Genomic DNA, 14,211 nt, shown 5'->3' on the forward strand with positions numbered 1-14,211 from the left:
GGGGAGGGAGGGAGGAAGAGAGAGAGAAATCCAGGCAGACGTGCGCAACCTCCTCCCTCCCACCTAGAGCGGAGGGAAACGCCTAGCGGCGCTACCTAGAGTGCTTTTGGCTCCAGCCAAGCGCGGCATATGCACTAGAGGGATTGAAAGGGAGGCCGCCGCCATCTTTCTCTCATAAATCATGGCTTCTGAAGTGGGAAGGGGGGGGGGCGGTCGCCCCGGGCTGTATGGCACTGAAGAAAGGGCCCCAGTTGCAGAAAAGGCACGAAGGCGAGACGTCGATATTGTATCCCAGGCAACCGGAGGGAGGAGGAGGAGGTCCCTCCCCGCCGAGGGGCTCTCCGACCAACCCGGTTGCGGCGAATACAATATGTGCAAGCCAATGACACGCCGTCATTCTCGCCTTTTTACTCTCTCATGCAATTGACTGTGTGCAGTTGGCGGGGGACGAATGCGCCCCCCGCGTTTAGCGTAGCATAAATTGTAATATTGCGAGGATAAAGGTAAATGCAAATGGCGTAGGGGGAACGCCACAGAGAGAGAGAGAGAGAGAGAGAGAGAGAGAGAGAGAGAGAGGGTTATTTCACTAATAACAACTCCAAAGTTTATAGCTGGAACAACGCACTCATCAATGGAAGGGGCGAACCATAACTAGCAGAGGGAGGAAGGCGACGAACTGGCTGGTTTTGGGACGCACTACGCAAGCACAAACGCACACACACACACACGCACACACAAACACGCACATACACACACACAATGGCTTCTGCATACAGCAACTGTGATTATCGCAATCACCCTGTTTCCTTTTGCATTTCCGTACAAAAGAAGAAAGCGCCAAGTCCTTTCAAACACAGCTGTAAATTCTTTCAGGTCAGTGTATTTAAATTTAACTATTCCTTCCTAAGTAATATAATTTTTCAAAACAAATGCATCTTATATATTTTAACGAGCCTAAGAAATAGATGGCAGACGTGTTTTTATTCAGCAACACCGCGAAAACGTATTTCATTATTGCGAATTCTTTTAATGAATAACTCACTATAACAGCACGACGTTCTATGCACTTGAAATATAAACACCTCAGTTTACATTTACTATGAGAACTGCTTTAATTTATATAAAAGTGAAAGAAACTACAAAACAGTATTTACATGAAAATTTTTGTCTTCAATTACACGCCATCTTCAGCGCTGTTAGCGATTTGCGAACATATTTCTTCAAAGAGAAAGTCTCGTCGGCTTTTCTGATCCCAACAGAAAATCTTCTCTCTGCTCACAGTAGCGGGAAACAAATAACAGCTTATCTGAATAACACGAGCGAGCGCAATGAAAGGGAGGGAGGGGGGAATAAAAACCGAATATATAAAAATATACAATCCACATTCCATCTACAAGTTAAGGGAACATACCAGCCAACAACCACAATCGAACAGCAAAGAAACAAGTCACAAACCACAGAGAATTTTTTTGACAATGAACTAATTCTTATTTTTTTAGAATAACTAAAGCGACAAAATTTACTCAAAAGCAATGAACAAGAAGTAGGTAAACGGAGTGCGGCAGAAGAAAACGAACTCTGTCAATTTTGGAATCTGGAATCGGTCCTGGAATCTTAGTGAACATTCACCATACAAAAGCTCTGTCTATCATGTAAGTTTTGGAATCTGGAATCGGTCCTGGAATCTTAGTGATTAACCATACAAAAGCTCTGTCTACCATGTAAGTTTTGGAATCTGGAATAGGTCCTGGAATCTTAGTGAATATTCACCTCAAACATTTTCTGAATTCACCAGGAATACAATTTTTCAGCATCTGGAATCTTTCTACGCCTCGTAAATTCACCAGATACATCATTTACTGGATCTGAAATCGACCTGGAATTTGACTCGGCTTCATCATAAATGAAGTAAATTTAGAAGGAATACTATTTCGAAAATCAGTCATCTGACCGGGAATCTGACTGAGCATCATCACCAGAGAGTAAATTCAACGGAACCATTATTTATGAATCTGGGATCTTTCTGTACCTTGGGACAAACGAAGTAAATTGGTTGGGAGTGTTACTAAACGCAATCTAAAATTTAGTTTGGAACCTTGATGATTATGAATTAAAACGTATTATTGCAAATGAATTAAGACGCATTATTGTAAACAAATTAAAATGTATTATTGTAAATTAATTAAAACGACCAAGCAAGCAATTCACAATATCTTGAAATCTGGCTTCGGGACCTCACCAAATATTATCCTAAACGAATTAAATGAACTATATCAAAATAATGACATTACAGGGGAAAACAATTTTGCCTCTCGTTTACCTAGAGAGGAAAAAAACGGAGGGGGCTGACTTTGAAATTCTCAGAACTTCGTACTCGATTCGCAAAGCAGCTTGTATAAATAGTGACCACGTATTTTCTGCGTGAGCATACAAGTCTAAATAACTCGCACAGACATGTTCTGCCGCGTTATATATATATACAGCGCAAATATTGACATGCACGTGCGCATATGAGAAAACTGAACGTCTAAATGGAGAAACGAAAAGATCATGAAACGTCATAATACAGAACGGAGAAGAAAAGGATGGGAGGACGAAGGCGAATTATTGAAGACGCTCAGACAAAAAAAAAAAAAAAAAAAAAAAAGAAAAGAAAATAATGAAAGGAAACAACATTCGATCCGCTTAAAATCATCCAGCCACGCACGAAGAAAAAACCTCTAACAACAACAACAGCAATAACAATTATAACGTCTAGAAACAAACATGGCGACAATAAATGAAAACAAAAAAAGCAACACTGAAACAAGAAACAGAAACGATAAAGTGCACACAATTAGGATGACGCCACACCGCTGAAAGCTCAACAAAGTGACAGACAGGGTTGGTTGCATGGGGTCGCCCATTTCCGTTTGTTCTTTTGGGGAATAACAAAAAAAAGTAACTATTAACGGTGATTATATCTCATTTATCATTGTATCAGCAGATGTACTGATTTTTGGACGGTAGATCATACCATGCCTCTGTCATTAGAAGTTTAAAAACGGTGCTGCCTCAGAAACAGACTGGCATCGGTATAGTAATTTACAAAGGCCGGTACACTGTACATAGATTGGTATCCATATAATAAATACTTGATTGGTAATGGTATATTACTGTACGTAGACTGGCATCCATATAATACTTAATAGATTGGTATCGCTATATTAGTATCGGTATAATACTTTAGCCATTAATAACATAAAATTTCCCGCTAGCTGTGAGCGGTGCTAACATACTGCCCATACGTAATGAATATTATCAGTATTATATTTCCCCTGCTTAAAGTGGTGCTACCATAATGATTTCCCTAAGCAGACATGGTAACAACATAAATTTTTCCCAAAACAGAATTTTTACCAACATGACATCAATGGCGGGTACACGAGGAACCATAAGTTTACAGTGAGGGCATTACAAATAGTATCATTACGCAAATTTTTCTATGAGATTATTTCAGGAATACGTGAAAAATATGAAAACTGAAATTAACGGAGGATCAATCTTTGAGGCTCAAAAAAACGTTTTAGAATCGCTTCATCCAAAAACACAACAAGTTCTAGCAATATAAAAGGGTCGTTCACTTAATGCCAGTGTATGAAAACAAAACTTGATCATCTTGAGCAAATGATTATGTGCTAAGCATCACGGGAGATTATATGATACTAGAAGTGAATGAATAATAGTTTTTTTTTTTAAGTGAAAAGCACTCTTCTAGCAATTGTCCTCCGCGTACAAAACTTTGATCTAATTCAACTGTCGACAAGTTGACAACGAAGCAACAAGAACAGCGAGAACAACCAGAAATGGGCGAATCAATTATTTGACGATATTAAGAAATTTACGCTCCCCCTAAATGCCAGAACTAGATAGGCTAGATAGGCGGTCTCACACACGCTTAAAAAGATCTGCCGCTTTGTTAAAAAGCACTTCACTTCCTTTAAATGTCTCTTAACTTATCTCTTGCTACACAACAACGCTCGGGACTATGTAAAGTCAGTTTGCTCTCTTGGTTCCAACAATATTTTATATTTATTATTGAAAGACAATCAGTAAAATCAGTTCTCTTGGTTCCAACAATATTTTTATATTTATTGGCTGAAAGACACAATAATTCTAATAATATTTTATATTTATTGGTTGAAAAGACAATAATTTATCAGTTTGCTCTCTTGGTTCCAACAATATTTTATATTTATTGGCTGAAAGACAATAATTCTAATGTAAAATCAGTTTGCTCTCTTGGTTCCAACAATATTTTATATTTATTGGCTGAAAGACAATAATTCTAAAAGAATAACGCAGCCTTCATATGGTTAGGCGTTCACACACCGTCATACAATTGAGCCCTTGCAAAGCTCCCTTTGTAAGTCAACAACTGCTTGTGTTTACATCTGTCAAGGAGGTTATGTTTCTGGTGTTGTTGATGTTTAAGTTGCCTGCATAAAAAAGTGGAATTTTTATCGAAAGTCTCACATAGGTGAGCAACAACTGATTAGAATCTGGGAGATAGAGGAAAGTCACTTTTGGGGAGATGGGACATTTGAGAGTGAATTTCTCATCCTTGGCGGATGTTTGCGGTCTCCGGACGCCGTTGATTTGTTATGGCCTGTCCACACTAGCGGGCATGCCCGTCGGGCACTTCCAGCTGTTTATATTTTCTCTCGCTTCTGAAGCAGTGTTACCAGACAATCGCATCGTTCTGGCTCCATATTCGGTCGGTGACAGTGATCGGTCAGTACAGCTCGTTGAGTATACAAGCAAGGGAAGAGGGTAGTCTCACCATGGTTTGCTCCCTTATTTACTGTCACCCACTTACTCCCGTTCGTGGGCGCCGCTCACCTTCCCATCTTGTATAGTGGAACGGGTTATGGGAACAGTGTTTGCCCGTCGGGCACTGCCCGCTAGTGTGGACAGGGCTTTAGTTTACTATTATTAATTTTGTTTATATATTTTTCTCTCAGTTTTCCTTTTATTCATATATAGACATTTTACTCTGCAGAAGGCTGTTTCGAGTTTGTTTCTCTTGAATATCTCCATTTTGAATATCACTACTAATATTAATAATAACAATTTAGTTTTAGAAAGGTACTGTAGATATTAAACTGAGTGAACGTTATTTTTTCAGTTTATATAATAAAAAAAAATTAATGTGAGACAAAAAAGTTTACCTTTCTTGCAAGGGCATTGTATTTGGAGTGCAGTTTACAATATAATTAAATGCTCCAGGCTAATTGTATTTGTGCACACTTTATGTGGAAGAATTATAAACTATATTAACAATGTTGGAGCCTATAATGGTTTACTGAGAAACATTGGTAGAAACTAATTATGGATTTATAGTATATCTTATAGTGCACTTGTCAGACTTTTTTTAGAGCAGAAACGAAAGGTTACTGTAAGTTGACTGTGTTCGTGCTTTTTTATCCGATTATAAAGTATCACGCAGGTTTTATATATATATATATATATATATATATATATATATATATATACACTATATATATTATATATTCAATAAATATTAGTGTCATTTTTATATTCCACAAATATTAAGCCACAGATACCGTTTTAATGTACAGTTCACTGCACCTAGAATAACACACCAAAGGGGAATTATGGTAATTGATAGTACTTCTTCATTGAGTGGGATCTGAACTGCCTTTGAGCGAGAAACAACAATATACAGTGACTCTGACCACTTAGCCATCGATGGCTCAGTGGTCAAAGTCAGTCACTGTACATTGTTGTTTCTGTATCAGGCAGCGGTTCCCGGAATCTCACTGGTGAAGATAACCAGTTCCGTACCAGCTTGCTGAAGTTATTCTACAGATATAGTGAACTGTATATTAAACGATATTTGTGGTTTAATATATGTAGATAAATAATAAATGTATGTACAGTATATGTATACACACATTTATATATATATATATATATATATATATATATATATATATATATATATATATATATATATTCATAAATTACAATAACTGTGTCTGAATATTTGGATAGCCTGGCCCCCATTTAGGGGAATGTCACAACCTGAGCGAAGGGAATAGTGGAAAGGTGGGGGTGTTGTCAGCGTGACAGGTATGACGTCATCCTAATGAAAAGTGTTAGGCAAAGATACGTACCTCTGGCGCGGGGAGGGAGGGGGGTCCACCAGGGAAGGGGGCCGAGGAAGGGGTCCAGTGCCAGGTGTCTGCCGAAAGAATGGACGAATTAGAACGCCAGGGAAATATCCTCCAACGTCACATGCTCCTCAGGAAGCATCCAGGTGCCTTTTCACAGCAGGTAACTAACTCGCTAACTCATCCGTGAAACCACAAACGCCTTGTGCTTTTGACTGCCAATTTTCTCTATCTTTCTTCCTCTCTGAGGTGGTTCTGTCGTCTTTTTCCTTCACCCCCTTCTTTTTCCCTCTGCCTTTGGGCCAAGACTGTTAAATGCCTTAGGAAGGCCGCCCCACTGACCTCTACACAAAAAGAATTCCTCTCTCTGGAGGTTCCATCGTCTTTTTCCTTCACTCCCTTCTTTTTCCTTCTGCTTTAGGGCCAAGACTATTTGAATGCCTTGGGAGGCCCGCCCCGTCGGCCTCTACACAAAAAGAATTGCTGATAGTATTATTGTATTGAAGGTTTTCCATTCACTCGGCAAGTCAAAGGCACAATGACGTTTGATGCTTTCACAAAGTTTAACATAATTTCTAAATTAGCAAACACACGGACAATTCTGTTTTCAGCGTAGAGTACCTTATAACTAAGTACTGTGAGTATGTTGGATGACACACATAAAACTACGAGAGAAAACAAATAATATAAATATTATATATTATTCTACCTACTGTACCATTCCAGTTGACCTGTAAACACCCCTTCAAGGATACACGTATAATTAACAAAACCTACCTACATAAAATATACGCATCCTATTGCTTGTTAGTTTAAAGCCTATTAATATAAAATCCCATTTAAATAAAGCATATTATTCAATAAAACATGAATACGTCTAAACATACAACAACCATATTGTAGGCGCAGCATAATATTTCAGTATCATATAAACAAATTCTTATTACAGCCTCCAACAAGGATAATACACGTTTTCCTGAAATTAAGACATTTTAGAGAACTGAAATTCTGACCATAATCAACACGCACTCATATGACATTTAAATAAAAAGAGAATAGCTAAAGATTAAAATAATAATAATTATACTAATAACTATATTAGAGTAATAAGATTTCAAGAGAGAGAGAGAGAGAGAGAGAGAGAGAGAGAGAGAGAGAGAGAGAGAGAGAGAGAGAGTATTTTTAAAAAGACTGTACTGTAGTCTCCTTTTGTGATCATAGGATTTGTATGAATCTCGACGGTTCCACCATGGCCTTGTAACCAAGTAAGATTCCTTAAGGAAATTGTGAAAATAATAATTTCACTCAGATTTCTGTTAAAAAAGAATTACACATGAACAATGAAATAACACAACAGAAAAATGTACAGGACAATTATTAAGGAAAACGCGGCAGTGGTAATAGTATATACCAGCAAGACACAAATCCTCCGAAATATCTCATCATTGCCTTTAATTGCTGATATAAATCTTCTTCACTTGCTGTACAGGAATATCGACTACCCATGCGCCACCAAATTCTGTAAGGAACGTCATTTAAAGATTTATATGTTTAAGAATTAAAAAAAAAAAAAAAAAATTACCAGCATATCTGCGACATGAGCATATTTGCATCTAGTCTCAACAACGGTTCATAAACATTAATTTTATTTGAGTACATTGTAACCACATATATCCTTTGGAATTAAAATTTGCTTGTTTGCATACAAGGAGAGAGAGAGAGAGAGAGAGAGAGAGAGAGATGGGTTTCCAATAAAAGAGAGTCTGCCCACAGAGAGAGAGAGAGAGAGAGAGAGAGAGAGAGAGAGAGAGAGAGAGAGAGAGAGAGAGAGAAGATGGCCCTCCTATAAATGAGAATCCGTCAACAACTCTTCTCTTTTGGCCCTGTTCCCAAAACTGTAAAAACAAACATTAAACGGACGGGCCCTCGTACGGATACTGTGAAAACTTGGTCGTATCCGACGTCATGTACTCATTAACAGCCTCTCGCGGCTCGCTCCACATCCCTCCCATATCAACAGAGTGCAGAGAGTACCTCCTGAGAAAGCCACTGACGGACTACAAATAATAAAATTCAAAAATCTCTATGATATTAAATGTCGATTTGGTCACTCTTCCTGGCTACGATCGTCCATTTTTGGAGGAAGATCCTTAGGCTTCAGCTTATGATCTTTTTTCAGTTGTTCTTCACATGGAGACCCTGGTGTGTTTTATATGAATACCATGGTCTATTATCTGACTTTTGCTCTTTTTAAAATTAATTTCTATGGGCAAGGTTGCCCAAAATTAGCTTCGGTCGCGGCAAGTAACGTCTGCCCTAATGGACAATAAAGATGACAATTATGGTGAGAGGGGTAGTGGAAAATATTTATTAAGAAACCATAATCTAAAACAGCAGATTTTAACTCATTCTAAAAATAAACAACTCATTACATTTATAACAATATGTCACAATCAGCTTTCTAGAGCTTTTAAAATGCTGACATCACAAGTTGGAAGGTAAAGACAGCACTGTAGGTTCCCAAGGTACGAAAGAACCAATTGGTTTCCCCTGACAATAATTATACCTGAGCGACTCGCTTCATACTCACCGAATACTTGGTGCTAGTAATATAGGTATACATGTACGTATAAATGGTATACTAGTAATGCACGTATACATGTATGCATTAATGGTATGAATGCACACATGTAAAATCACATGAGCATTGGTATAAATCAACGCACATATATCCAGAAGGAAAAATATTTAGGCATTTTATGCTTACAAATGAAATCTGAGATCACTGAAGCATTCAAAAGATGTTCCAGTAGGATATGTTGAGAGAGAGAGAGAGAGAGAGAGAGAGAGAGAGAGAGAGAGAGAGTTACTGAAAAGATTTGATAGTGTTGTAAAAATTGCAACGATACTCACGGGCGAGAGGTTGTTGAAAATTCAGGCATTTAAAAAACTGGATGATATCTGAGTTGAAGTCTAGGCTTATGGGCCCAAATTCAGCAATATAACCCCAATCAAAGGTTCCAGTGGTACAAGAGGCGTTACTGATGAGCGGTCTGTTTAAGCATCAGAGACAAGAGCTGCCACTACGAGATAATTGCGCGTTAATGAACTTTGCTTCTTAAAACGACGAGAAACACCTTATCCAATGTGGCAGGTTATACAATTCCTGGAATACTGAACGTGCACAGAATTCCAGTTCCCGGAACTGACTGACATAAGCAACTGATAAATTCTGTTCTCCCACGCGTGACGGACTCAGGAACAGTCATTTATCTAAAGATCATTTACCACTTTTGTCTCCTAATCAGAGGCAACTGACAAAGAGCTGAGTCAGCAGATAATCGCCTATCAATCCGGCAGTCAATTAGCCAGTCAGTCTCAGTCAGTTACGCATTCAGTCTTTTCAGTAATTTATCCATTTACCTGGTACTTTTCACGGGTTAATTGAATCTCCTCCAAGGTTCATAAAAATTCATGAACGGTTTTTCATCAAATAAGCTAACGACGCATAATTTGATCTGTTGTGACGCAAGAATAAGCTTGAATGAAAGAGGCCTCCAATATTTACAGTATATTTGATCCGTCGAAGTAGTATAATAATGGGGTCGATCAACTTATCTTCAAACTATATGCCAGTTTTATTTCCATTTTCATATGACAGACATTCGACAGCAACTAATGGCTTCACTTTGGGAATTTAGAATATGTAAATAACGCAATAGGAATAATGTAACATTAAAATAAACAGTTATTTCTAGTAGGGGCAATAAGATGAGTGCATTAGCCTACTCTGAAATGCTTACATTCTTCTCTACCTATTAATTATGTACCATCTGTTGAAGCTTACTCTGATATAAAAATAGGACGTGGATCTGGTATTCCATTAAGAAGATTTCATTTTAACACAGTAATAATTTAACTATCACAATACTAATCTTACTGTCATCTAAAAATAACCATACCATCACATAGTAAAAATAATTTCACTGCTGACTCATAAATTCATGAGACTGTATATACAAGACAAACACCACAGTACACAAATTTTGCAATAAACTGGAACAAAAAATTATTGTTTATAAATTTGTACTGCTCATCTTTCTTTGCGAAAACTTTCAGTGTTTTTGATTGATTTATTTATTTATTTATTTATCTATTTTTTAAGTAATCTTACTGAAAAGAAGTCCATCGACCAAAAGATCAGTCTCATAGAATTTGAAAACGACTCTGAACTCTGTTGACCTTCCTTGGCCCAAAGCCAATGTCCCGCAGTTTCGTGAAAATATGTTGGTCAATTCTGGTAAAATGCCTTACAAAAGAAAACAAGAAAAGCATGATGAAAATATCATCTCTCTTAGAAAGGGATAATGTACGTGTTCCATTAATACTAGAATGATTTTCATCAGTATTTTACCAAACTTAACTTCTCTTGACCCTTATCCTTACATTTATAGGTATTTTCTATTTTGTGTAATAATAATAATAATAATAATAATAATAATAATAATAATAATAATAATAATAATAATAATAATAAAAAACTGTGCTAGATATAAAAAAATATGTATCAAAACAAAAGTGAAAGGTTTATGAATAATACAATACTAATGTTGTAACATTTCTTATTAGGATAAACATGAAAAATTGCTTCAAAGAAACGCTTAACCTAAGGACACCAAAACGAAGCATGGCTATAAAAACCTGCCGCCATTAAATATGCACAACACAATGGATTTTACCGGAAGACAAAATATGGAGGTGACCTATGAAGCAGGGAATTCACACGAGAAATATATACCAGAATTAACAGGCATCCATCACTCCAGCAACTTCATTCATTCAATCAACTCTCAGCAAATTTAACATGGCTAATATTTATTTCACGGCTCAAACCAATATTACCTATTCAGCGGAATGAAAACAGCTTCCTAGATTATAATTTTAAATCGTTTTTCACTCTAAAGATTTCCTGATTGTATGCCCTTGTAGACTTTCCCAAAGTGGTTTCCTCGTTCAAGACTTTATTCATTAGAAAACAGATTCATACATAAAGATACAAGCTGTGTGTATAAATATTCTTTTCGTTAAAGAGCTCTTTCACCTAAGACGGAGTGATACCAGTAAAGATGTTAGCATTCCGAGTCTTAAAGAAGTCTTTTTCGGTGATGTTATTGGCTCTGTTCTATCTATCAATATGTATATGAGTATGTTACTATATATATATATATATATATATATATATATATATATATATATATATATATATATATATATATATATGGGCATATTTAAACATATCTGCAAGACCAGAAGAAGAAATTTACAAGCATATTTCTCGTGAATCCTCATGCATTCATACACTTCATTCCAACATTTAGAATAAATACATGCCCATAATTTGAAATCTACTACAACTGTTTCTAATGCATCCTTGTACAAAGCCTATGGCATAACTCAAAATGCAGTGCATTACACCCTGACCGCTATTCAATGGATTTCAAAATTATCTTCACTGTGGCGGAAGGAAAGTCCTGTTATTGATGATCTTTCTGCGTCGAGCCGAACGGCTTAAAGAGGCGACCGCTTGACGTAGCCGCTTCCTGCAGCCGAAACGTGATTATGAATCGACCTCATGTGACCCGGAATTAAAAATGACTTACACGGCCCAACATTATGATGCCGTGGCCATTGATCAACCACTCAACTTTGGCTCTCCATCAACAATCCTCCTATTCATCGGAATCTTTCTAAATTCACCCCCTCCTCACCCTCACCCCACTGCTTCCTCCCTCCCTCCCTCACCCTTCTCCGGCCACACACCGCTCCTCTCCCCAACAAAAACAAAAGCCGGGTCCGGAAACACCCTTCTGCGGGTAAACAGAGATAATCCACAGAGGGACGCAAGACAGAAAATCACATCGGCAAATCAGGAATAATCGCCCTTAATGTCCCCCGACGAGAGGGAGTGGTTTTTCTGATAACAAACTTTTGTTAATCAGCACCAGTTCTGAGCGAGTGAATGCGTGTGTAGGGGATGTATCAATACGGTTCTGTCAGTGTTAGTCTGTCTCTGTCTCTGTCTCTCTGTCTGCTTGTCTGTCTCCTGATGTTGTAGCAGCGGTTACGCTCGTCAGATATTCATCAGTGTTTGACCGAGCGAATTATAGTCGATGGAAATGGCACTGCATTGAGTGTGACATCGTACGACACTGTTTGCAACAGCATACTGCACTGTATATTCCTGTTCATCTTAAACCCAATCCATTATTTCCATCTACTGAATACAAACATTGCTAAGCTCTCGATGCCAAAATTATGGACAATTACACCTTTTGATTAACATATAGTCTAGGTCAATATTTTTACCGGATAAAACAGGTCTCCTTAATAATAAACATGAATTATAGTCAAGATGAAGCAAATGCACTTGATACACAAAAGTACTGATTGCAACTGTTTCAGTAACTCTATAGGACTAGTTATGTGTACACATTTTCCACTCAATTTCCGTTTCTTACATTTTCACTCCAGCTATATGAGTGTAGCTATGGCTAAACATACAACTGTTACTAGAAAAAAAAAACACCATATATGAATGATGGAACTTTTACGGAGTATTTCTCACTTTAAATTTTGTCAGACTATAATTCCAAATAGCGTTTAAAAAAAACGCATGCAGAAACACACATCCAGTAAATGTATACATATGAGAGGATAAAGACGAGATTAACTGGCTGAGCAGACATAACCAGAAAAAAACGGGATTTATTAGTTAAAAATAGTACTATGAAGCCGTAACCTTTTATCTACGGGACAACTAGCCTTGTCTTGCTAGAATAAATCTTTAAGATCATTTATGCTCGCAATCTTGCGATTTATGACGTAACATTGTGGAATGGTAATAATCAATTCATAATGAACAATAATGATATATGGTCTTTTCAATATGATTTACGGCATACAGCAGCAGCAGTGCTGTGATCGCTTTCCAAATTATTCATCGCCAACAAATTCCAAATAAACTCTATCTTTATAAGCTGGTTTACATGACACTGTTTCTAGTGATATTAGGGTACCTTAGAAAAAAGGAAAGAAATTACTTATAGCATCGTCCATACCAATAGTCGATGGGACGCCACATTGCTCGAAATAAACAATACAAATGGATAACAAACTTGAATTTACATTAAATCTATCAGTGAAAATTCAAAGGATTTTATTATTAATTTTAATTGAATAATAGCAATCTTACCTAGAATGCAAGTAGTGCGCATTTAAATGCCAGAAGTCGAATGTGGCATAAATCTCTAAAGTTTAGATCAACAAAGGACTGAAATGTTAAACCTTTTGAGAATGTCGTAAATTACATGATACGAAACTCCTACAATTCAGTAAATTTAATGAACTTGAACACAAGTCGAATCCAAACCTAAATAACGAAAATCTCATAAAAGATACCCTGTAGTGACAATTATATTCCTAAGATTTTCTGTCACTGATTTCAGTTCAATATACCTAAAATTTTATTAACTACGCAATGAATATCCGATGTCCTAACTTTTTTTTTTTATATAAATGAAATGAAGTTTCGCAGAATTACTATTGTTCAAACCCTCTGAGAGAGGCGCAAACTCTGGCACTGGATATTTAAAAGACAATGAATGGAATGCCGAGTAAAATTATCATAGTCGATCTATTGTGTAACAATTAAAGACTACATTCTGTTTCTTTTTTGTGTCCGGTCTTCTGGTAAGACTTTTGTTACTTTTATTCTGGTTTATCCAAAGTACAACTGAAACGACAGTTTACTTATCCGTAAAGGCAATTACTTTTCAAACTTACAAAATATATTTTTCAATACTCACCTGTATATGGCCTACGTCTTTATGGTACACTTGAACACACACCCATTTATATATATATATATATATATATATATATATATATATATATATATACGTACATATACACATATATAGTATATATATACACAACATACATATATATGTATATATACTCGTGAACACACACATTT

The 14,211-nt window shown here is 36.8% G+C and overlaps 1 protein-coding gene across 5 annotated transcripts in view; it reads right to left on the bottom strand.

Annotated features, from left to right (window-relative positions):
• LOC136833381 (myelin transcription factor 1) overlaps positions 1 to 14,211 on the bottom strand; it is an 862,112-nt gene that overhangs the window by 47,515 nt on the left and 800,386 nt on the right. For all 5 annotated transcript variants that reach the window (XM_067095437.1, XM_067095439.1, XM_067095438.1 and 2 more), the window contains one exon: positions 6,180 to 6,247. In XM_067095437.1, the coding sequence (XP_066951538.1) occupies positions 6,180 to 6,247 (68 nt within the window). The remainder of the gene's footprint in view (positions 1 to 6,179; positions 6,248 to 14,211) is intronic.

The sequence above is a fragment of the Macrobrachium rosenbergii genome, chromosome 51, assembly GCF_040412425.1.
Source record: "Macrobrachium rosenbergii isolate ZJJX-2024 chromosome 51, ASM4041242v1, whole genome shotgun sequence".
Classification (NCBI taxonomy): domain Eukaryota; kingdom Metazoa; phylum Arthropoda; class Malacostraca; order Decapoda; family Palaemonidae; genus Macrobrachium; species Macrobrachium rosenbergii.